This window comes from Dermacentor silvarum, chromosome 4, assembly GCF_013339745.2.
Source record: "Dermacentor silvarum isolate Dsil-2018 chromosome 4, BIME_Dsil_1.4, whole genome shotgun sequence".
NCBI lineage: Eukaryota > Metazoa > Arthropoda > Arachnida > Ixodida > Ixodidae > Dermacentor > Dermacentor silvarum.
Window position 1 is genome coordinate 140,708,701 of NC_051157.2, and position 25,249 is coordinate 140,733,949.

At 49.1% G+C, this 25,249-nt stretch overlaps 1 protein-coding gene across 1 annotated transcript in view; it reads right to left on the minus strand.

Annotated features, from left to right (window-relative positions):
• Window positions 1–24,812, minus strand: part of LOC125945025 (solute carrier organic anion transporter family member 4A1-like) — an 82,448-nt gene extending 57,636 nt beyond the window's left edge. The window contains exons 1-2 of the mRNA XM_049666575.1: window positions 24,692–24,812; window positions 2,374–3,319 (exon numbers count right to left, since the gene is read on the minus strand). Of these exons, the coding sequence (XP_049522532.1) occupies window positions 2,374–3,319; window positions 24,692–24,812 (1,067 nt within the window). The remainder of the gene's footprint in view (window positions 1–2,373; window positions 3,320–24,691) is intronic.
• Between the last annotated feature and the right edge of the window lie 437 nt (window positions 24,813–25,249).

A 25,249-nucleotide genomic window follows, 5' to 3' on the forward strand; every position in this document is an offset into this window, starting at 1 on the left:
CCGAATTCACAAAGCTTTACTTTCGTAAGTACTCTCTGCCATTGGCCAACCGCTTTCGCTAATATGTCCAGCATCAAGATTGGCTGAAATTTTCTCTTACGAACAATTTTAGTGTAAGAAGGTCTTGTGAATTCGAGCCTTGAAGCGGTTCGTTATAAAGACGTTTGACTGTGTGGAGTTTCACAAAAAAATAAGTTGGCCCACTCCCTAATTTCAAGATGGCCCAACCCCAAGTTTCCGTTGGCCTACACCCAAATTTCAAATTGGCCCTTCCCCAAATTTAAATTGGCCCACCCCCAAATTTTGATTGGCCGTCACCCAAATTTCAAGTTCGCCCACCCCCAAATTTCTGTTGGGGGGTGGGCGAATTTTCTATGGAGGCCTATGTATCCCTATGGGTATGCATAAATCTGACCATATGGGTAATCCCTATGATCAATTCTTTTTGGTTTCAATTGTTCCTTATCGTTTATAAAGCTACCAATCATCTACATTTACACTATTAAAACGAACAAATGTCGTAACTTCGCAAATTATGCTTTTTTGTGCAGATACAAGGCATTACACTTTTCGCGTGATAGAAAGACTTTTCTGGGGTACTCGCCAAAGAATGCTTACGCATTAATAAATGCACTTAGTTCATTCTGACAGCGATACGCTTGCTTTTTAAAACGGGGCTCAAAGGAAGAAAGCCACAATCCCACAGCGCTCATTCGCAACTGAGAGCAGGCAAAGAAATCTTACTTATCTCCCATTTTTATTTCATTCTCTGGCACGCACACAGGCTCGCAATCACAAAACAAGAGTTCGTAGAGCATTTAGGCCGTACGATTGTGATACTGAGCGCCCTAATAGTAACCCGCAGGTGGCTAGCCGATGACATTTTGCGTTCCGCCTTTCTTTCAGCGGCATCTGGACACTAACTTCAGTATACATAAAACGCAAGGAAAACAAAGTTCGCAGACGTTACGACGCCGACTACTCTCCGTGCACGTACGGCGTTCAGCTGCTGAGCCCGAGGTCGCGGGTCCGATTTGTGGCAGCGGCGCGCGCATTCTTATGGGGCGAAAACTCAGAAACGTTCAAAAACGGTCAAAAACTATAAATGGCTGCACGTTCAAGAACTATAAGTGGTGCAAATTATGCCGGGACCTGCCACGATTAGCATTCTTATCCTACTTCCCCTGTAATAAAGGTGACTTGCCCCGATTTGGCGTGTTGCTGCTTTCTACTATCTAGCCCCTATACTCTCGCTCGCGAAACGATAGCGCATGTGCGAAGTCACCCAATAGAAAATAAAACAGATGCACGTTGCCCACGGTGCCACCTGCAACAAATATGTGGTGCTACGCGCAAAAGAGTCGAACAACATCCTACCGTCGCACAGCAACGCAATTCCCTGGTTTCCCGTGTTTACGGGAGAGGCATTCACTGTCGAAAGGGCCTTCCAAATACTTTTTTTATAAACAGCGCGAACAGGAGGGGTCATCTACTATGTGTTGGTTAGGGGACACATTGAATTTAGGGCATTCAAATAGCTATTATACTACACCATCTACATAACCCTCATATGTGCAATAGGTAACGAACCCGCAGCAATGGTCATCTCAGTATGACCGCTACAGATTGTAAAGAAAGGTGCCTTCAGCAATACGGTGCATCGATACAACGCTTTCCTGAACGGACTGCTAATCACATTAACGTCGATCGCCATCGTGATGATGGGTTGTGCAGGAATTTTGTTTAATTCCCTTCGTCCGCTTCTCCTAGTCTCATGCGCCATTATCTTCGTAGCGAGGCCAAAGTTAGCGTACGCCGAACATGGGTTCGCGTTTTGTACGATTCCCTGCCTCACACTTTCCTTCCTAATGGTCTCAGGTACGGCAGGATAAAGTGGCATAGGATATTATTACGGAGAGATTTGATGAAGACTGTTCCGTGCGTGGCAACGTGATAAAGTTGAAGTTGCAGCGGGCCACCAGATCGTCAGCATACGCGCAGCGTTAAACACGTACGAAACACGCCGTTTGCAGAACAAATGCATTGGGATGTTAGTATTTCCGCAGGCTTGCTTTGCTGACGTTTGCTTGCTGAGTACTGCAGTGTGAACGAGCAACACTCACGCTCTCGACTTCTTTCGTGCGCCGTTGATCTATAAGTCCGCCCTCCTTTGACAGGTGTAAAATGCTTCTAATTGCGTGGCCACTGGGTGTAAGGACATCCATAACGTGTCGATCGGTGGACGTTATTTGGATGTCCGCTGAGCCTAAACATTCTCATGAAAAAGTAAATCAGTGAAGCACATATCGACGGTACCTCGTCCTATAGAGTTGAACTAACTGTCTGGTGCTTCGTCCAGACTTGATAGCTCACCTGATGCTTCCCGAACTGTCGCACAAGGACTCGACGTCTGTCATCGGGCACGTGTCGGCGTTGGCATCGGTCAGCTGATAGGGTGGCGACATCAGGTGGACCATCACCACGATCAGGTTACCCAGGCCAACGGTGGCAACGCCGTACCCGACGATCCTGGGCTTGTGGCGGTGCGTGGCCATAAACGAGACCGGCAGCATGGCCAGGCAGCTGGCCACGTCGTTGCTGCTCACAACCATGCCACTCTCGTAGCCCTTGAGGTGGTAACGTCGTTCCAGTGTCGGGAGCACAGCCATAAACAAGCCTGTTAGCGAGAAGCTGCGCGTGAACGAAGCCAAGCCAAGGACAGTGAGGGCGCAGAGGGGCGAGCGGCATCTCTGCAGGAAGCCCGGGTAGAAGCCGAAGACCCCGCAGAGCAAGTCATTTTTCTTCAACTCGGCTTCAGCGTCCGCCATGCGCGTCGTAAATGTCGGGGCCTCGGTGGTGGCTGGATCCCTTCGGTTCAGAAAACCGCTCAAATTGGGAACGACGTCATCCTTGGCATCTCTGGTAACGATCTCCTCTGGCGAAGCAGGTTTTGACGTCGAAGCCAGCTGCTTAGTGCCGTGAGTGTCCACGCCCGTTATCACAACGGAGCGACGCCTTTCTTTCGGCGGTGGGCGTTCGCCAACGAGTGGAAGCGAAGGAGACGGAATCGCCTGCTGCTCCTGCGGGCTCTGGGCACCGAAAAGCGGCACTTCGCCTGGTGGGGTGTCGTGTTCCTTTCGTTTAATGTGCTTTTTCTTGCCACGGTCCTTTCGAGTAACTTCGCTGCGATGGCTGTCGTCGTCGGCTGGCGTGTCGACTGGGCGAGCAAATGTGCTGCCGAGTGGTCGGGCTGCCGCGTCCGATGGCGAAGTTTCAGCCTTACAGATAGGTGGGCCCTGATCCTCTGTTGTAGCCGCACCTGTAGCCCTGGTGTTTAAAAGGCGGCATCAATACATACTATTGACAACAGCAAAAAACTTTCGGGGGTTCCGTTCGAAAATTTTCTGCATTAAAGAAACGCTGTTGCTGGGCTAGTTGGTTCATACTTACGTACTTAAGACGGCGAACACTTGCGGCCATCGTTTTCCCTGTCTATCTCCGTTTCGCTCTCATGCAAAGTGTGCCCTTAATTAAACCTGCAAAGGTTTTGCTCGTTCGACTCCTCAATGCTGTCATCTAATATCAAAATGTTTCGCTGCTCTCAACCTGCAAGCTGGGCCCGTATAATGAACGGATTCATTTCGCTCAATTGTATTTTTTTATTATTGCCATTGGCTGCGACGCCACGTCGCGAGCCCGCCTCGACAGCGCGCCAGGTGTTGCGTGAGGGGAGTGGGCATCGCCGCGACGCCACGTCACCCTCCCGGTCCGTATCTCTCTCTCTCACCTACTGGGCTTAGCTGCTGCGCGCGCCTGCTGGCCTTGGTGGCTGTTGCTGCTTCTTCGGTCGCTCGTCGTGCAGGATGTCAGTGGCACGCGGCGTTGGCACCGCAGGCTACTGCTGCTGCTTGCCGGCTCGGGCAACACGTACCACTATGGTACATTACTCGCCGCGCTACACTCGAAGGACCGCTACGCGGCGTTCAATTAGACATTAATGCTTTCGCATTCATTCGAAGTGCTTAGGTGCCCTGGGATTTTTTCCACGTCTCGCTGACAGCTTTAGAATAGCGTTTGTCGCCTTGCGTACGTTAAACGTAAGGACTTTTGCGGGACGTTACGGTACGCTTCCCTTCAATACATTTAGTTTACCGTACGGGAACGCAAACGTAAGGGAGAAGTTAGCAGAGGTGCACCGTGACAAACCTAAGCCAAGGCAATCCATTAGCAATCTTCCTGTTTTTGCTATGCGGACGCGTCTCATTAGGCATACGGATGCGGAAATCGCGGAACAATTTCAGAAATTGGACTCGCTAGGCGCTTAAACAAACGCGTCAGGTGAGTTTAGAGGAAGCGAAAGTTCATTACAGTAGTTACTGGCGATTAACCACAGTGAGAGCGTAGCCACCACGAGAATTCACGTTGAAGCGGGAGCCGCGGGTGCCGCCATGTCCGACAACGTTATTAGCCCGCGTAAAGAATACGAACGTTAAACTCGCCAAATAACGTACGTTATCATAGCGCACGTAAACCACAGAAGCCCAACAACGTTCGGAGCATGCGTAGTGAGGACAATGCTATTTCTTTACGCACGTAATGCGTTTACGTTTGTTTGAAAACGCTATTCTAACGCTGTCTAATATGTACCCCCTAAACTTGAACCAACTGGTACAGCACCGTATCCTACTCAGCTTCAGGAGAGTCGACTGAGCGAGGCCCTGCGTTATTTCGGATAGGTCTCGTTCACGTACCGTTTGTCGGCATCCTGATTGGTGGGCGAGGTAGTGGCGACCCCCTTCGAAGTTATTTTGTTGTGACTCGGTGTTCCTACGGGTGACAGCGACGACTCGAACGAAAGCGGCGTCTGAGCGCTCGACGCAGTCTTTATGCCTGAAGCGCCATGGTGAACTTGCGACTGTGCCCCACGGCCAAGTGATCGCTGGACGGCGACGCCACTCCCGACGACCCATGAAGCCGTGGAGAGCCGTGGGAAGCTACGATTGGAGGAAGCCAGTGTAAGCATGTGTGCTATTCAAGGAAAGAATGAGCCAACATGGACGAGGTGTACCGAGTCTCCTGCTAATTTAGGACTACGGTTTAGCAATATCCCCGTTCCGAGCGAGAGACACCGAAAAGATTATGCCAAATTTATATGTTAAAATCATTTTTGATGTAGAAAAGCCATTTAGTCCGAGCGATTTGCAAAAGGAAGCAAGGAGTTTGGTAATTATGAGCAATTCTGAATTTTCATAGCAAGAAGAGTGACGAACTGGTAGAGACATTGATACTCATTAAATAAGTAAAGACAAAAAATCAGAACGCCGGTTACTACAATTACATATCTAGATCAACCAATCAATCAAGTTTATTATTCATTTGACAGGAGGGGGCAAAGACTAGAAGCCGTAGTAGCTTGACTAAGGTCCCGACACCCTCTAGATGGTGACACACGGCAGTGCAGGGGAAAAAATTAAAACATGGGTACAATTATCTTGGCATATATTAATGTACGCACCAATGCAAGAAATGTGAGATATACATGAAGTGCACAAAAATTGCAGTGAAATACAGAGTACTTGCAGATTTGTTCAACATGACCGTGGCAATATCAGTATGGAAATGACTGCATGAATATCTTTACGTCATCTGCTTGTTTAACATGACGGATCTGCCTAACCGTATTACATATTCACTAAATGTTAGCGCCTGCGGCCACCGTCATCACGCCAGGGAGGTTCAAACAATATGCCCAGCACGATGCAGCACAGGTACAGGTTGCCTACCGGCATGTTACGGCAGCCCTGTAACGCTATGCACGGAAAACTAACAAAGGGTTACAAAATACACATACAGTGACGTTAGAAACCGTCCCCGACGAATATTTCGGAAATTACTGGCTTTAATCGTTCTTGCTGTGGTCAGAAAGGAGAGGGGTGGAAGAGGGGACGCGGTACACGTAACGGCAATCCTCTTTTTATGCTTAAGACGTGGCGACACTGGTATTTGCACACGCTTGGCGTTTCCAACGATCCCTCTGGACAAATGTAAGTCACCAGTACGGACCCCTATACGAAATTGATCCATCGTGTGACTTCTACATACCACGAGGCCTGAACAGACACGACCAAACATTCCTACACCGCATCAGACTAGATGTCGCCAACACGAACTACTTCAAAAGCAAGATTAAACTGACTGACACGCCAATGTGCTTTCAATGTGACGCCCCTGAAGACCTGCAACACGTTCTGTGTGACTGCTGCCGCTACGCGTCACACAAACAGTCGGTAAAGGCGGCATTACACCTGAAACAGGACTCGAGCCTAGAAATGCGGCAAATTCTCAGCCCATGGCAAAGCACCACCTGCACGTTACGCTCCACGAAAGCCTTGCTAACATTCTTGCGGGCCACGAGCCTTAACGAAACTTTGTAAGTAGTGTATTATGTGTGTGCGTGTAACTGTATGTACTGTTAAATCTTTATCACTGTATATATCATAATCTTCACCCAGCACCTGGAGTATCATGTCAGGCGAATAGCCAGGCTAACATCTCCAGCATCACATTAAGGCTTGTTTCTCTCTCTCTCTCGTACGTCGCGTATATTCAAGACGTTCTGGCTCTCTCCCGTAAAGCGAACGCGGACATGCTGGAGGTCGATAAGGTTGGACACATCTTGAAGGGCATCGCGGACGATGCGTTCAACCGCCTGCTTTGCAGGAACTGCTCTGTATAGTCCATCATTAAGGAATGCCGGAATTTTGATCAAGCGAAGAGCAAACGCATTGTACAACGCTTCGACCGACTTCCGAATACTGCTGCCACTTCCTCCTGGAACGACCCTCCGGCATCACATCCCCCAACAACGCCAAGCTTGACACAGGTCATCCGTCGCGAACTTCACTTCAGTTCTCACTGTCCCCATACACACGACATGACCATCTCGCTCTATCAAGCTGTTGTCCGCCAAGAAATTGCAAACATGGACGTCCAGTCTGCCGTACGCCCACGTCCCACACCTACCGCTCCTGTCAGTGCCTCTGCTTTACCTCGATAGTCGTTCCCGAATCAATATCGGAACCCCTCTGAGTGGCGAAGACCGGATGACAGGCCAATTTGCTTCGCTTGCGCCAGGGTCGGTCACACCTCCCGCCACTGCCATAATAGTAGCCGATAGTCTGTCTCAGACTATCCAAAAGCACCGTTACGACAGTTGTCGTCGGGATGCTCATTTCAGCCCTGGGTCCCTTGCCCTGCTTTGGTTACCCTCCCGTCGCGTCGGCCTTTGTGAAAAACTGCTGCCGCAATACGTCGGGCCAAACCGAGTTCTTCGTCAAGTCACAAGTCTCACATATAAGATATCACCTGTGACTTCGAAGTCTTCTACCCCTCCAGGAACTGATATCGTGCACGTTTTGGGACTATAGCCCTATAACTCGCACACTGATTCGACACCTAAGAAGCATCGAGAAGGTGCTGCTGCCGCCGGGAGTTGATGTCACCTACGAGTTTGTGCCGCTGTGGACAAAATAACGTTGGGAGGTGAAGAGAAGGGTGAAGTGTCTCGGGGATCGGTAGATGGTGTTACCCTGGCCACTCAGCTACAAATTTGTAACCGTATATATATATATATATATATATATATATATATATATATATATATATATATATATTGTCACGGGTCAACGCGAACAAGAGACCACACGTTGAACAAGACGGCGGAGCAGCTTCAGAATCACCAGCACAAAGACATCTTCTTCGTCTTCGAACACCCTGTCCTACTACTCAGAGTCAGTCAATGCATATACTGTCATCGTCGTTTAAACGTCTATAGATAGAGTACGCGTCATTTGCTCTCTCTCCAAAAGAGCATCGCCTCGATGCTAGACAATAAAGTTCGCTTGGTGAAAACGAAAGTCCCTCGTACAGTCACTCGCTGACGTAGGGCTTCATGCGCACTACGTGCACATGAAGGCGCCGCCAACACCGTTCAGAACGGTGTTGGCGGCGCCTTGTGTAGTGAGGGCTAGGAACGACCTCGTATGTGACGTCACTTAGCCGACGCAGCACTTTATAGGGTCCGAAATATCGCCTCAGAAGCTTCTCGGATAGTCCCCGTTTTCGTATAGGCGTCCAGACCCATACTCTTTCATCGGTTTCATAAGTTACAGGCCTATGATGGGCATTATAGCGACCTGCATCGTATGCTTGCTGCTGGTGTACTCGCACGCGTGCGAGCTGCCTGGATTCTTCTGCACGTTGCGTAAACGCATCGGCATCCGTGTCAATGTCGTCAGGTTCGTGTGGTAGCATGGCGTCGAGCATCGTCCTTACTTCACGTCCGTGTAAAAGGCTGAATGGAGTCATCCGTGTAATTTCTTGTTTAGCCGTGTTATAAGCAAACGTGATATAAGGCAGAATCTCGTCCCAATCGTTGTGCTCTATATTCACGTACATGGAAAGCATGTCTTCGAGTGTTTTGTTCAGGCGCTCTGTTAGTCCGTTTGTTTGTGGATGGTAGGCTGTTGTCTTTCGGTGACTTGTGCCACTGAGCATCAGGACGTTATCTAAAAGCGCGGCTGTGAATGCGGTGCCTCGGTCTGTTATGACGATGGTTGGTGCGCCATGTCTCAGCACAACATTCTCTATGAAAAATCGGGCCACCTCTGCTGCTGTGCCTCTCTGGATAGGTTTTGTTTCGGCGTAGCGAGTGAGATAGTCAGTTGCTACAATAACCCAGCGGTTACCACTAGTAGAGGTAGGAAGCGGACCCAAGAGGTCCATTCCGATCTGGTCAAATGGTGTTTGCGGTACCTGAACGGGTTGTAGCAAACCGGCTGGTTTCGTTGGAGGTGACTTGCGCCGCTGGCACTCTAGGCAGGTCCGAACGTGATGTTTCACGGCAACGGGCAGTCCTGGCCAATAATATCTTTGTCGCACTCTGTTCAGTGTCCGCGTATATCCTAGATGCCCAGAAGTGACCTCGTTGTGGCATGCTTCCAGTACTTCACTACGAAGAGCAGTAGGAACGACGAGCAAATAGCTTGATCCGCTCGATGAGAAGTTCATTTTGTATAGGACTTTGTTCCTTAAGCAAAATGATGACAATCCTCTTGCGAAAGCTTTAGGTGCTGTCCTAGTTCGTCCGTCCAAGAAATTAATCAGGTCAAGCAACTCAGGGTCGTCACGTTGTTGTTGTGCGATGGTAGACGTGTCGAGAAGACCAAGGAATGCTGTTTCCTCTTCATCGGTCGAAGGAGCTGACTCAATGGGTGACCGAGACAGGCAGTCAGCGTCGGTATGCCGTTTCCCTGACTTGTGCAGGACCGTCATATCAAACTCTTGCAGTCTCAGGCTCCAACGTGCTAATCGCCCGGAAGGATCTTTCAGATTTGTGAGCCAGCAAAGCGAATGATGGTCGCTGATAACGTCGAAGTGGCGACCGTACAAATAAGGGCGAAATTTTGTAACCGCCCATACCACGGCGAGGCACTCTTTCTCAGTTGTAGAGTAATTTACTTCTGCGCGTGACCGCGTTCTGCTTGCATAAGCGATCACTCTTTCTGTGTCCTCCTGGCACTGCACAAGCACAGCTCCGAGACCAACATTGCTGGCATCAGTGTGAAGCATTGTCGGAGCTGTCTCGTCAAAGTGGGCAAGCACAGGGGGCGTTTGTAACCGGTTCCGCAAATCATGAAATGCAGCTTGCTGTTCGTCACTCCATACAAACGCAACGTCATCTCTCGTGAGGCGAGTTAACGGCGACGCAATGCGAGCAAAGTCTGCAATAAACCGCCGATAATATGCGCAGAGGCCGAGAAAGCGCCTGACAGCCTTTTTATCTGAAGGAACAGGGAACTGTGTGACAGCGGCAATTTTTTTAGGATCCGGGCGGACTCCCGCGTGGCTGACGACATGGCCAAGGAACTCTAGCTCCTCAAAGGAAAAGTGGCATTTCTCAGGCTTTAGGGTGAGGCCGGCGGACCGTATAGACTGCAGAACGGCTTCGAGCCGTTCAAGGTGCTCTTTAAACGTTGCGGAAAACACTATGACGTCGTCAAGATAGACTAAGCAGGTTTTCCACTTCATCCCCGAAAGCACGGTATCCATAAGCCGTTGAAAAGTAGCAGGTGCAGAGCACAAGCCGAAAGGCAAGACCTTAAATTCGTATAGTCCATCTGGCGTGACAAAAGCGGTTTTCTCACGGTCTCTCGGGTCTACTTCAATTTGCCAATACCCGCTTTTTAAGTCCATGGAAGAGAAATAACGAGCGTTTCGAAGCCTATCAAGTGAATCGTCTATGCGGGGAAGCGGATACACGTCTTTTTTTTGTCACCTGATTTAGCTTTCGATAATCCACACAAAAACGTAGGCTGCCGTCATTCTTCTTTACCAAAACTACAGGTGATGCCCAGGGGCTCTTGGAAGGCTGAATCACATCGTCTTCAAGCATTTGGTTTACCTGCTGCTGTATCGCTTCACGTTCTTTTGGGGCCACACGATAAGGGTTTTGGTGAATCTGTCTCGCTTCGTCCTCTGTGATTATGCGGTGCTTGGTTAGGGGCGTTCGACCGACTCTTGACGTCGTCGCAAAGCAGTCGTGGAACTCGGCCAGTAGCGCAAGAAGTCGTTCTCGCTCACGTTGCGGTAAAGTAGTGTTAACGTCAAGCACAGGTGCTGGGTCTTGCGCATGCGCTTCTTCTAGTACTGAAAAGCACCCACGAACATCAGCGACATCGTCAAAATAGGCGACAGCCATGCCCTTTGGTAGGTGCCGTCGCTCTGTGCTAAAATTGGTCAACAACAGGTTCGTGCGCCCATCGGTGACATTTACGATTCCTCGTGCAACGGCGATACCGTGAGTAAATAACAAGGGGGTTACTTGGTCTGCAACTCCTTCACAATCAAACGGTACGTCACATGCGACCGAAACAAGGATACATGACCGAGGTGGGACGATCACGTCGTTTTCGATTAGACGACAGGCGTTGCGTTTCGGCGATAAGCAGTGAATTAAATCCGGTGTCCTGTGAAACGTAACCAAGCGGTCCGGGATGTTGATTATGGCGTCGTATTCCCGTAGAAAATCCATGCCTATGATTAAATCTTTACAGCATGGTGCAAGAACGACGAAAGTTGCCACGAAGGACGAACCTCCTATGGTGACTCTCGCCGTACAGCTACCAGCAGGCGTGAGCAGTTGGCCGCCCGCAGTCCTTATATGAGGTCCGGTCCAGGGAGTTTTTACTTTCTTAAGGCGAACGGCTAGAGCTTGACTCATTATCGAATAATCGGCACCAGTGTCGACTAGCGCTGTCACTTGCAGTCCGTCAACTGAAACAATAATATCGGCGCTCACAATTTCGTCGGTGTTAGAGTTTGTCGGCTTCACGGCGTCCTGCGGCGGGATTATTGGGGGTTTTTCATCGTCTTGTTGGCCCGCAACCATACCCCCAGAGGTCGCCGCCGTTAGTTTCCCCGGCGTGGACTGGGCGACCTTCGTCCCCGGAGGTCAGCAAAAGTACGTCCATTCGGTGCAGATGAATGAGCAGGGGACGGAGAGCGTGACCGCCGGCCAAAATCGGTCTGGTGGTTGGACTGAGAGTCGTCGTTCAGAGTGCGCGTCGCGGGTGCACCTTGAAAAGCAGCGTCGTCGCGGCGTAGCATGTGGTCGTCACTGGTGCGTCGACCGTCAGACCAGGATTGATAAGGTCGAAATGAGGCATCGCGGTACCAGCAATGACGTGAGACATGGCCGATGCCTCCGCAGTGATAGGAGAGGGGGCGCCTAGTGACAGTGCGCCATACGTCCGTTCTTCGAATTTGGGGCCGCCTCGAAGGCTCGTCTTGTGGCGGTGACCAAAATGCAGCTGACGGCGGCTGGCGGTAGGACGGGATCGGCACAACGGGCGGATGTCTCAAAGGTTCCTCTATCGGTGATGACCATGGTGTGGCCCGCGGTGGCTGATGGTGCGACCGCATGGGCGTCATAGCTGGTTGACGTCGGACAACGTCGGCGTAACTTAGGGGGCGCTGCTCGTGAACAGGATCGCTTGCCGAAAACGCTTGTCTAACTTCATCACGGACAATTTCAGCGACTGATGCCATGGGTGGGCCCACTGCCGGTGTCCAGAGCTTCTGAAGTTCTTCGCGAAGAATCTCCCGAATTAGATCACGGAGGGAGTTCTGACTGGTACCGGTCATTGCGGCGGAGTGGATAGGAGTGCTGGTGGGCAAGCGATCGTACTGCCTGCCTCTTAGATGGAGTGCGCGTTCAATACCAGTGGCTTCCTTTATAAAATCAGCCACGGTACTCGGTGGATTGCGCACAAGTCCGGCGCAACCCCAGCAATTCCGGACATCGCCTTTAGTTCGCAGCTTTTACACCACGTGGCGTACGGACCTTTAAGATTTGAAATTCGCGCGATGACGCACGAAGCCGTCATCGCGCGAAGGACGATAACAAAATACACGTTTTAAGAATAAAAGAAAAAAGAACAAAACGACCATGCCAACAGCGTTCACCATCGAGCATGGACGAGCGCAAATCAGGAATGGCTGATCTGATAACCGCCGCGCGTACAAGACAAGAGGCCAGCTAGTCTACCGTGAATCAGCAGTTTCGCTGCTATTGATAGACGTTTAGAGGCTCAGCCCCGCTTCGAGAAAGCGGGTGCAGAATCTTGAAAGAGCGGCCTCCGCCCCCCCCCCCCCCCTTCCGTCCATCTTTTCCTCGTCAACCTTTTTGTCCGATCGAATAAAAAAAATGCTCTTTTATCGATTCATTTCTCGAAAGCTGATCCTAAAATAATAATGTAAGCTTGCTAAATGGTGGCGATGGGCACATGTTTCAGGATATGCAGTTGCATGGTTGAGGCCCTTAATCTCGGTTGGCCTCAGTTTACGAGTCCATTTGCGCATTTGCGTGCAGGTGCCTGGTCGAGTTATGTTCACTGCCACATAATTTTCGTTTTTCGAAGGCGAAAGCCTTAGGTGGCTATATTTCCGGTGCCATTGGCGGTGAGCTTGGCAAAACCGCGCCTTAACGAAAATGGCCGCAGCCGCAAAGAGTAAAATCATGTCAACAAATGCCCGGATTGACGTCAGTTTTCTCAGGGAGGTTCCTGTGAACATAGTAGATTAGTGGCTTTGTAAAGAAAATTTGGTACATTTCAGCCGAACACCTTCTCTGAGCCTTTGGTAAGCGACGGCAGTAAATGCAGAAAATCATCTGTAACTGGTCAGTGTTCAAAGACCTGCTTCACTGCACAGTGGCATAGCCAGAAATTTTCGTCGGAGAGAGTAGGCTCACGTTGCAGCGCGGCCTCCTCCTTATAGAATGTGTCGAGGGATCAAATACATCAATAATAACTGCATTGCCATTGCCAATGTCATTGTATATTAGAGGCTGCAAACAAACTATCGAATGCTACCCACTGTCAAGTAAAACATGTATTTTTTCATAAAAGAATATATTCGTATGTTCCAAAATTTGTGGCAGAAATAACTCATATCAATGCTTCCGCGTTTTTTTGTCTATATTTAATAAGTAAAGAAAATATCACACGAACTTTAGAACTATATCAGTTCCAAACCAGCAAAGCAGTGCATACAGCTGGTGTGAAAAACGTAAAGCCCATGAAAAGAAAAATTGAGATCAAATATTTTGATAAATCTTTGTCTTTCACGAACCTTGTTTACTTTTTTTGTACAGTCGCGAGCAGAAGTTTCGAGACCATGGCATCAGCAAAAAATGTAAATATTGTGAGACGTCGGTCGATGTGATGCCTTTATTTCCGAGCAGCCGCCTGAGTCAGAGACGAAGCACCGCACGAGACAGAACATGATGAGTCGTATGTACAAATGATGACGACGGTATGCACAAATAGCGCTCACACAGGATGATGAGTCGTATGTACAGATGACGACGACGAAATGCCCAAAATGCGCTCCCACTAACTTCCCCCCTTCAGGAAAGCGGTCAGCAAGACCGCAAGCTAGAAAGGGTAGGTACGGCGAATGTAGGGTTTCAGGCGAGATACGTGAACGATTTCCGTAGTGCGGCGGCGGCGGTTAGTAGCTGAGTTGACAGGAGTGACGCGGTAGTTAACGGCTGAATTTCTTTGCAAAACGGTGTAGGGGCCGAGATATCTGTGGAGAAACTTATGACAGAGGCCCGGTGCGCGAACAGGTGTCCACAAAATAACTTCGTCGCCTGGGCGGAACGAAGCAACGCGACGCGTCGCATCATAGCGAATTTTCCCTTTGTCCTGAATGGTAGCGGTGTTGGCTCGGGCAATTTCACGGCAGCGGTCGATGCGAGCAGCAAATTCTTCAGGAAGAGACGCGGATGGAGCAGCAGGTGCTGAAAGGAGTGTAGTGTCCAAGACGAAAGACGGCGCACGACCAAGGAAGAAGGGACTGTAATTGGTTGTACGTTGGACGGCAGTATTGTACGCAAACGTCACGAAAGGTAGAATGGTTTCCCACTTGGTGTGATTGGGTCGAACATACATTGACATCATGTCGATGAAAACGCTCTGTAAGACCATTTGTTTGCGGATGGTACGCTGATGTGGTCTTATGGGTGGTGTCAGAGGCCTGGAGAACTTCACGAAGGACATGCGATAGGAACGTCTTGTCACGGTCACTCAGAAGGACACGAGGTGCGCCGTGGCGCACCTCGTGTCCTCGATAGCGTCCACGAAAAACTTGGCGACTTCGGAGGCGGTACCAGAGCGAAGAGCAGCAGTCTCAGCGTACCGCGTTAGATGATACACTGCGGTAACGATCCAGCGGTGACCAGCAGGCGTGAGTTGGAAGGGTCCGTACTAGTCTATGCCCACAATTTTGAAGGGGGTGGACGGGCATGGTAGAGGCTGCAGAGGACCGGCTGGAAGGGATGTCGAACGTTTTCTGTGTTAGCATGACGCGCAGGAGCCAACGTATTTGACGACAGAGGTGGAAAGGCTCGGCCAGAAACAAGGCGATTTGATGCGGTCGTAGGTCTTATGAAAGCCCAAGTGGCCAGCCGTCGCGTCGTCGTGAAATGCTTCTAATACTTGGAGTCGAAGTGAGCAAGGTATGACTGGTACCCATCGGTTACCGGAAGGATGGTAGATTGATCGAAATAACGCTCCACCTTGAAGCTTAAAACGTGAAAGTTGTCGTCTTAAGCGACGGTTGGGGGGTCGTGCCAAGCCAGTAAGCCGGTCGATCAACGTACGGCAGCATGGGTCAGTACGTTGGAGTGAGACGAGGTCAGTAGACGGAAGAAAGCCAACTGAGGCAACCGACTTTCCCGGGCTACTGGGCGTGTGCTGGGACGTGCGGCTAGATGGTGCCGTGCAGTCCGAAGGCGAAGCATGGGCATTTGGAGACAGCGGGCAGCGCGACAAAGCGTCGGCATCTTGATGTTGTCTGCCGGACCTATACGTGACAGTGAAGTCATATTCCTGCAAGCGCAGTACCCAACGGCCGAGTCATCCATGCAGACAAGTTTTTCAGGGACGACAACCAACAGAGAGCATGATGGTCGGTCACAACTGTGAAATGGCAGCCGTATAGATAGGGTCGAAAATTTTTTATTGACCACACGATGGCGAGGCATTCCTGTTCTGTTAATTGTGTAGATGCGCTCAGCAGGAGAAACAGCACGACTTGCATAATCCACGACTTGCTCTTCACACTTCTGATTCCGCTGCAGCAGGACAGCGCCAATTCCATGCCCACTGGCATCAGTGTGTAGAATAGTAGGGGCGGTTGCATCGAAATGACGGAGCACGGGCCCTGACGTGAGAAGTCGTTTGAGGGTCTGGAAGGCGGCTTCACAGTCGTCCGACCACAAAACGGACGCGCTCGAAGTCAGAAGTTTGTGTAGAGGAGCGGCGATGGTGGCGAAGTCACGGACAAAGCGGCGGAAGTAGGACGCGAGTCCTAGAAAGCTGCGGAGTTCTTTAAGTGTGGTTGGTGGCGGAAATTGCAGCACTGCAGCGATTTTATCGGGATCACGCTGGATGCCATGCTTACTGACGACGTGGCCCTATACTTTTGTTTTGGCTTGCAAAGCGACACTTTTTAGTATTGAGTTGGAGACCAGCGTTTGCTAGACACGTGAGAACTTGGTCTAGACGATGTAGGTGCTGGGAGAAACTCGACGAAAAGATGACAATGTCGTCCAAGTAACAAAGGCAGGTCTTCCATTTTTAGCCACGGAGTACTGTATCTATCATACGTTCAAACGTAGCTGGTGCATTGTACAGTCCAAAAGGCATCACGTTAAACTCAAAAAGGCCATCAGGTGTAGCAAACGCAGTCTTTTCTTTATCTGGCTCATGCATTGGAATCTGCCAATATCCGGAGCGCAAGTCGAGGCTGGAGAAATACTCGGCACCTTGTAAGGTATCCAAAGCATCGTCAATACGAGGCATTAGATAAACATATTACGGATAATTTTGTTTAGCGCCCTATAATCGATGCAAATTAAAACGCACAAAAACATCCTTTTTTTAAAGAAGCACAACAGGAAAAGACCAAGGGCTTGCTGAAGGCCTTATAATGTCGTTCACTTGTTCTTCTATAACTTTTCGCTCTGAAGGTGACACACGGTACGAGCGACGGCGAATGATGCGAGAGCCGTCTGTTTCAATTCGATGAGTAGTTACCGTGGTCTGACCCAGACCTCGCGAAGAAACGTCAAAACAAGCTTCATGCTTCATTAAAATGGTGAGGAGTGCATCGGTCTGGGCCGGATTGAGATCTGCACTCAAGGTGGCCTTAATAGCACTAGTGTGGCCTTCTCCGGGCGTACAATGCGCGGAAGACGTGGCACGCGAAATACTGACGACACATACCGGTGCAGCATCGGCGAGCTTGGTGACAGTAGACCCTTTCGGCAGTAGTAGTGGCTCAGGAGTCGTATTAAAGGCTGTGAGGCTGGCATAGCCACTCGAGAACCGGACCAAGCAAGAAGCGATGGCGAGTCCTCGAGAAATGCAGCGCTGAGAACGTACAACCAATGCGTCTCCGTCGACAATGTCTGTTGACTCAAGGGTAAGAACATGGTCTTCTTCTGGTGGGATAATAAAATCCGCTGCTGCAATGAGGTAGGGACACGGGGAATCGAAAACGGGATAAGTCACGGTGTCGCTGATGTGAATCCTTGGGTCGCCGCACGAAATTAGTGCAGAAGCAGCGGACAGGAAGTCCCATCCTAATATCATCTGATGAGCGCACGTCGAAAGCACCGCAAGTTGCACCTGATGACGAATACCGTCTATCAGAACGCGAGCTGTGCACTGTCCGGTAGGAAAAATGGGAACGTCATTGGCGCCACATAGAACTGGACCAACATACGGCGTTTGCACTTTTCGCAGACGGAAGCACAGTTCATGATGTATAACCGAAATAGCGGCTCCAGTATCTACAAGGGCGTCGACAGAAACACCTTCCACACAAACCGAGAGCAAATTGGCGGGGCGAGCAGGAGGAATTGCAACAGTCCGATGCGCATAAAGGTCAGAGCCGTGTGGAGATAAGAGACGGTGCGGTCGAACGAACGACGAGCGCGGTTGTCGGCAGCGTAGAAGTCATCATCTTTCCTTATACGCCAGGGCGCAAATATGCATCACAGCTGCATATTCGTGTCCATTTTTAGCATGGTCCACAAGCTCTTTCTCATCAATTCAACGGCGGACGAATCTTTTGCCCCTGTAGAGATGCTTTGCCGCATAGTAGCCAAACAAAAGCGCCCCAGGAAAAAAATTCAGCCAGCGGCATAAAACCAAACTTGACCTACATATATCGAGAGACCTACAGTATGTGCCACTAGAGTGCAATTAGCGGATTCGTTTTTACTGTGCTGCAAATGACGTTTAAAAAATCACCCCATGCATTTTAAATGGGTCTACAAAAGTGCCCCACGAAAAAAATCCAGCCGGTGGAATTAAACTACACTCGACATATAGCTTGATAACGTTGTCGGGATTGAGTGCCTAAAGTGCAAATCGCGAAAAGCGAGCCATTGCTCAGCAATCGATTTTTAAAAAATGCTGCCCATAGAGTTACGCCGACCGCATCGCCCAAGGGTCGGCTTCACCGCCGTAGTCGATGTCCCAGATTGCTGGACTTGGAATAGTTCTTTTACGCCACGCATAAGGTAGCGCAACTTCTTTTCCTCAGTCATGTGAGGGTCAGCTCTACGACACAGGCGGGCCATGTCCTCGGCAAACATTGCCACAGTTTCATTTGGTTTCTGGAACCGCAACTCAATTAGTTGCTGGGCACGATCCCGTCGATCAACACTCGCAAATGTCTCAGTGAGCTGATGTTGGAAATCATTCCACGTGGTGATGTTGGCTTCACGGTTCTCAAACCACGTGCGAGCACTACCGTCGAGGGAGAAATAGGCGTGGGAGAGCTTTTGTTGAACAGTCCACCCATTGACCTTGGCAACACGTTCGTACTGGTCAAGCCAGTCTTCAACGTCTTCATGCGCGCCACCGTGAAAGCGATTGGGAACCAGTGGTTGCAGAAGGGTTACCTGGGACGGACTGTGAGTAGAGCTGTCTTCCGGAACTCGTGGAACCTGTGGCGGGCTGGTGGTCGCCATTGACAGAGGTAGACAGGGCTCGGAAGAGCGTTCTTGCAGGGGGTTGAGCTCGGGAGCAAGGCCTAGCAACCGCCGACTGAAGCGATGCACAGGAGTTATTGGAGATGGGCTAGATGAACGGCTTCCGGGAGGAGTCTGGATCATAAGGCGGGGTTGTGTACCCAGCACTTCCACCAGTGTCACGGGTCAACGCGAATAAGAGACCACACGTTGAACAAGACGGCGGAGCAGCTTCAGAATCACCAGCACAAAGACATCTTCTTCGTCTTCGAACACCCTGTCCTACTACTCAGAGTCAGTCAATGCATATACTGTCATCGTCGTTTAAACGTCTATAGATAGAGTACGCGTCAATATATATATATATATATATATATATATATATATATATATATATATATGCTCCCCGTAACAATATGTCTGCGATAGCTGCTTTGTTCAGTATTTATACGGTGCAACATTAACCTAAGCAATAACATAATCAAACATAGCACGTCTTAGGTACAACTGTCGCAAACGTTTATAACTTCGCTCTTACTACGCGTAAAAGTACTTAAATATTTCGAGTATCTCACAACAGTGTTTCCATGTGATGACTGCAGTGAAGAGTTTAACAGGTTTGCTGAACACACCAAAAATCAGTACATTTGAGCATTTCGTCCAGCTCTGAACTCACTCACTACGACCGCAACAAGCTTTCAACAGCGGACACACAGCCTCAAATCATGGTTCATGCCCATGAAAGGGATTGGCCACGCAGGAAGAGATCATGCCCTTGAACTACAAATTCTGTACAAGACTTCTAAGCTGGGCTAGTTCTTCTAGGCTCTCAACATGGCGAACGACGCATCTGTTCGCTGACAAACCTTAAAATTTCTCAGTTTATTACTGGCTTCGGAAATAGTTATTAAGAATTCTTTTTGCCCACTTTACAGACGTTGCATGAAGCGCGAAGAATGTTTGCCTAGTGTCCTCGCAGAACCCAATCTGGTGCCGAGTCAGTGCTGCCGACCCTAGGGAAAATTTTCTAGATATAGAAACGTTATGTATTCTTTAGGGAAAAGGAAAGTTTATCGAAATCTAGGGAAATTTTGCGCTACGACGTGGAGGGAAATAAAAGCCCAGAAGCGTGAGAAACCACTTCTATGACGCCGCGATGACCTATACGTGGAAATGCTGACGTGACGGCATATTTTTATTTCAGCCACCTCTAACTACCTTAGCTTTAAGCATGCCAAGTATATGACTTCTGATCCTACTGCAGCGCAGTGAACAAATCTCGCTAAGTAAACGACACACTGGGGATGTCTGGGGCTCGTTAACGGAGCCCACCTACTGCGCTATTGCCAGTTGTACGTCCAGCATGTGCTGTCGATTTATCTGCCCTGTATGAATGAAATATTTATTTGCAAGGTGGCTAAGCAAACGCATGCCACAACCCCAAACAAAGCAGCACAGATGACTCTCGGTATAATTGGACGCATAAACCAAGCGCTGAGCATGGCAAAGGTGGTCGTGATGCTCCGCTGCCGATTATGCACATTAATGACCTGGAACCACCCATAGGGATAGAAACCTTGGATATAATTTCATTGTATAGTTCAAGTGGTCATGTGTTAGGGTGAGTTCAGGCGTCGATTAAATAAAAAAAGAATTGGCTACGGAACTCCGTGCTCCGTTGCAAATGACGTAAGTGTAAGCTCGTAAGCGTAGCGGGGCTATCTCAGTACGTCACGGCATGCAAGAAAAGTTTGTTGCACAAAAATTTATATCAGTGTCGTGAAGTGGCCCGCTGTTTTGACACTGCTACTTTCTCTAAGTGAAGTCCGGCGCGCTCATCTCGCTTACAATTCGAATAAGGTTACGTGTCGCTCTTGGCAGTTTGTTTCTGTCCAAACATGTTTAGCATGTAGAGCAAGTATAAACGTCGTCACGTTTTCTGTAATTATGGCTTCAAGCAAGAGACTGTGTTGTTAGCATATCAATTTACACTGTGGCATGACTTCAGCTTTAGTGCAGTGACTTAATTTATATTTTTAAATGAGCTCAGAAATAAAGTCAGGAAATTATATTTCCATCCATTTGCATAAAAAATCAAATTAGAGAAAGCACGTTCACGAAATGAACAGCCGTATCTTACAACCATCCAGCGAGTTCTAGATAACATCTTTATCCGAATTAAGGGGAACATGGCTTCAAAATAAGGTTGAAAGCATTGGGTTGTTAAGTGTAAAGTGTGGGCTCATATTTTAAAATGTGAGTTTGTTGCGAGCATCGATAAATTTCTATCATGGAGCCGTTTCTTACATTATTCAGAGGAACTAGGTGGTATGACATTAACTGGACTCTGTCGGACCACTGAAAGGCTCCTTCCAGTTGGGAAATAAAAGTTACATGTGTCGTTAAATGACACGGACATACAGTGCTAGCTTAAGCTTCGCATGCGAATGCGGTCCATGGAGAGGCTCTTCAATGTAACAGCTCCGCTGGAAATAGTGTTCTCATTCTGCAAGGTTGTACAAGCCTGCTGTGTGTTCTTTAATCAATTAAATGTGTTAATGCCACGTTCCGCTACAAAGCTGCCAATCTATATCATGTTCGCAACAAGAAAATGTTGCGAACAATTCATGTTCGTCGTGTCGTCATTACGACGGCAAAATGACATATGTAAACGTTGAAGAGAAACATTAGTCATGCGTGCAACTTCTACCCACCAGTCAACTGCACCATGACACTGATAGAGCGCGAACGCTAAAAGGAGCAGTGGCACCGGCTATGCAACGGCGCCTGAATCCGAGCCAGTCGTTTAGTATCCATCGCACACTTAGTAGAATCGCGAAACGTAATACGAAATGGAAGGACGAGACAGAAAGTGTTGTCTCATGCTTTATGTGTACCTTTGTGTGCCCATTTGTGTGTAGCTTTGTGTGCACAGCGTCGTGTCACCTCCTTTAGTTTTGTATAGCGTTCCTCTATTATACTAACCGTTTTTATGCACGTGTAATGACTTACGCTCCTGTGCACGAGACAGGTTAAGCGAGCATTTAGGTAGTAAAAAAATGTCGCAGTTTCACCCAAACGGCGAAGCATCAATTGCGATAGCAAATTAGCAGAGAGCTATACGGAGTAAGGATAGTAGTTTTATCAGCTGTATAAGATTGGACGTGCAGCAGCACCAGCAACGCGCAGAATTGTTGTCGACGCCGTCGGGTTTTGCCCGCGTTCGCACCGAATGCGCGCGGCGTTGGTGACTGTTGCCGGTGCCTCGGGGGGCGGCTCGGAGGTTTTCGACGAGATCAGAACGGGACACTCGTCGAGCAGCGTCGGAACGCCTTACCACCCTCTCGCCTCGGAACGTTTTTAGATTGAGTAAGTGCTTCGTGAGGAAAGGGAAAGGTTGACGCTATCTTCTGCAGCCCTTGAGGGAGCACGGCTCAGCGCCAGATGCGAAGCATCTTATGCTCGGGGCTATGTCCCTCCCTCCGCCGTGCGGCGTCCACACCCGCACTGCGCATGCGCATCCTCCTCCCCCTCCTCTCCTTGTCTCATCTCCCCACCTCTCGGCATTCCTCCTCTCCTCTCTGACGCTCCTCTCCTCTCCGGATTGCGCAACGAATGGCAACACCTGCGGCTCCACGCGCAATAATGCGAAGCAGCTTAGGTTAGAGTAACGGCGGTAGGCACTACATACTCCGCTGGGGGGCGCCACTGTAGCTCGCGGTATAATGACGCGCGCGCACGCTCCGCTCCTCTCATTCTCCTCCCGCAACGCCGCGATGAGTGCCATGGACAGCGCCAGCGTCAACGCCAGTGTCAGCGCCGTTTACAGCTCCGCGGAGAAGAGGGCTCGAGCCGCTGCCACGAAACGGCAGCGGCGACAGGCCGATCCCGAACTTCGGGCTCGCGGAGCCGGTAGCTTCGTACCTCAACCTAACGGAAACGACGAACTGAAAACTAATGGGAACTTGAGTCGACCCCATGGCTGCTTCGCATACTACTCAGGGTTCCCCTACGGGAAGATGGTGTAAGTTTTTATATAAATACGAATTTGGTACTGCAGCTAAACGTCGCCTCCTCTCCCTCCCTCCCGTCCCCCAACGGCCCTTCGCGCGACGGAAGAAGTCGCGTTTGCTCTCCGCCGTCTGTTCGCTCCCCGTGAAAGCGCGCGTCCCTCGCACGCTTTCACTCGCACATACAGCATACGGCCCGCGGCGACGATTTCATCGCCGTTGGACTTCATACAGAACCTCACAGAGACGGCGAAAGTCTCCAGAAGTGCGACACTGTTGTCGGCCGAGAAAGTTCCGATGTCGGCCTTGTGTCATCACTGCAACTTAGGCCTCAACGGTTGTTCGATATCTGTCACACTCTAAGAAAATTTTACACCCTTTGAGGTTTATTTCTTCCTCTGAAATAATCGTCATCTATCTTGATTATCGCCAGTCAGCCTATAGAGTCTGTAAAGGAGTACATTTATCTAGGCCAATTACTCACATGGGACCCTGGTCATGAGAATGAAATTTGCATAAGAATACAACTGGGCTGGAGTGCATACGGCAGACATTACCAAATCCTGACTGGGAGCTTACCGCTGTCGTTGAAAAGAAAAGTGTACGATCATTGCATTCTACCGGTGCTAACATATGGGGCAGAAACTTGAAGGTTAACAAAGAAGCTCGAGAACAAGTTAAGGATCACACAAAGAGCGATGGAACGAAAAATGATAGGCCTAACATTGAGGGACAGGAAGAGGGCGGTGTGGAACAGAGAGCGAACGGGGATAGCCGATATTCTAATTGACGTCAAGAGGAAAAAATGGAGCTGGGCAGGCCATGTCATGCGTAGGTTGGATAACCGGTGGACCATTAGAGTTACAGAATGGATACCAAGAGAAGGGAAGTGCAGTCGAGGACGGCAGAAAACTAGGTGGGGTGATGAAGTTAGAAAATTTGCAGGCGCAAGTTGAAATCAGCTAGCGCAAGACAGGGGTAATAAGAGATCTCAGGGAGAGGTCTTCGTCCTACAGTGGACATAAATATAGGCTGGTGATGTTGATGATCTGGACGATCATTCCAGTTTTTAATGTGTGGCCGACAAACTAGCAGGCATAGAGTTTCCTACAGTAATTACTAGAGGGAACTGTTGCGCTGTGATCGTTGGGCCACCATGGGAATGATGGGCAGTAGGTACATGGATTTGTCCGATGTTCGTGCTTGTGAATTCAAGCGTTCTTGTGGCTTTGTTCTTAAATTTCAAAGCGCGCTGTGTTTCTTTAAATGCAGAAGGCAATAAGACTCTGCGAGCGCGCATAATCACTGCTGATTGCAGCGGTTCTGCTTGTTCATAAGGTCCGTGGCGCAATGGTTTCAATATCGGGATTTTGTGCTAGAGGCTCTGTGCTCAAATCTTGCCATCGGACAATTTAAATACCATTGATTTCATTATTTATAACGCAGTAGGATTTTGAAGACGATCCGTTTGCAAAGTTACGAAGCCGTTTAAAGCCAGAAGGACATGGTTTAGGCAAATCAATGATGTACTAACCACCATTCTCATGCTGGTTTAACCGCCATGCTTACGGGGTGGGGTACCCTCGAGACTAGCACCACAATTCTCTCTAGTAATTGTATGCACATATCAGCGCGACGTAGCGTTCTTCACTATTTTAAAAGAAAGGCAATGTGCGCAAGTTGGATGATTGCCGTTTAGAAACAAGACAAACTCAATAAAGCGTTAATAATTCTTAGAGATATGCTTGTTTCGCTACTCAACCTTTCCCGGAGCTCCTCGATTATTATTTTAATTTGCGAAGCATTTTTTTCCTCATACCATGGAAGTACTCTGCAATATATATATATATATGTTCCTGTCGCGCTTATTTTTGGGAATATTCAATGAAAAAGAAATTAAGTCCTACGCACTTGGAGAGTCCCTGTTGTGCTAAATGTTTTGCAGGTATCTAACTAGACAACATTGGTTGAGGCTGTGTAAACCGTAACCAGGTGATCCAACGTGATTGCGAAAGGCGAGAAATCAGTGCACTAAATATATATATATATATATATATATGCCTATGTATACCTGTATGTCCATGCTTCTTGTCCCTTTTGTGGGACGTGTGCTTCTCTCGGTGGTCCCGCTTGGCTTCTGTCAGTGTAGTATCCGCCGGCTCGTCGTTACCGCCTGAAGCTGGACTCGCCATCGTGTCTGGTGGCCTGCGATAAACCGACTGCGTTGTGGTACACATAAGGGTAGCTGCAAAGGCGTAGAATTGTGTGTTCGTTTCAGACGACCACAAGACTGTGGACTTCTGACAACATTCAATTATTTTCTGACACAGAACACCATACCATACAGTATGCACGTCTTGCGCTGGGCGACAGATTTATCTCAGAGACGATCCGGCGAAAAACGTTCAGCGTCAGAAAGCTAAACTGTATACACCTGAAAGTGTACATCTCAATGTGATCTGAAATCCACTCAAGTATTTGTGAATCAGCTACGATTCCGCCATGAATAACTTCAATTAGAAATGACATCAGCTATACCAAGGAGAATATGAAAAGGCCGACGTGCAAAATAAAAAAAAAATAAACACGATAGGACCTATATTGACATCAGAAACACAAGTGTCCATGA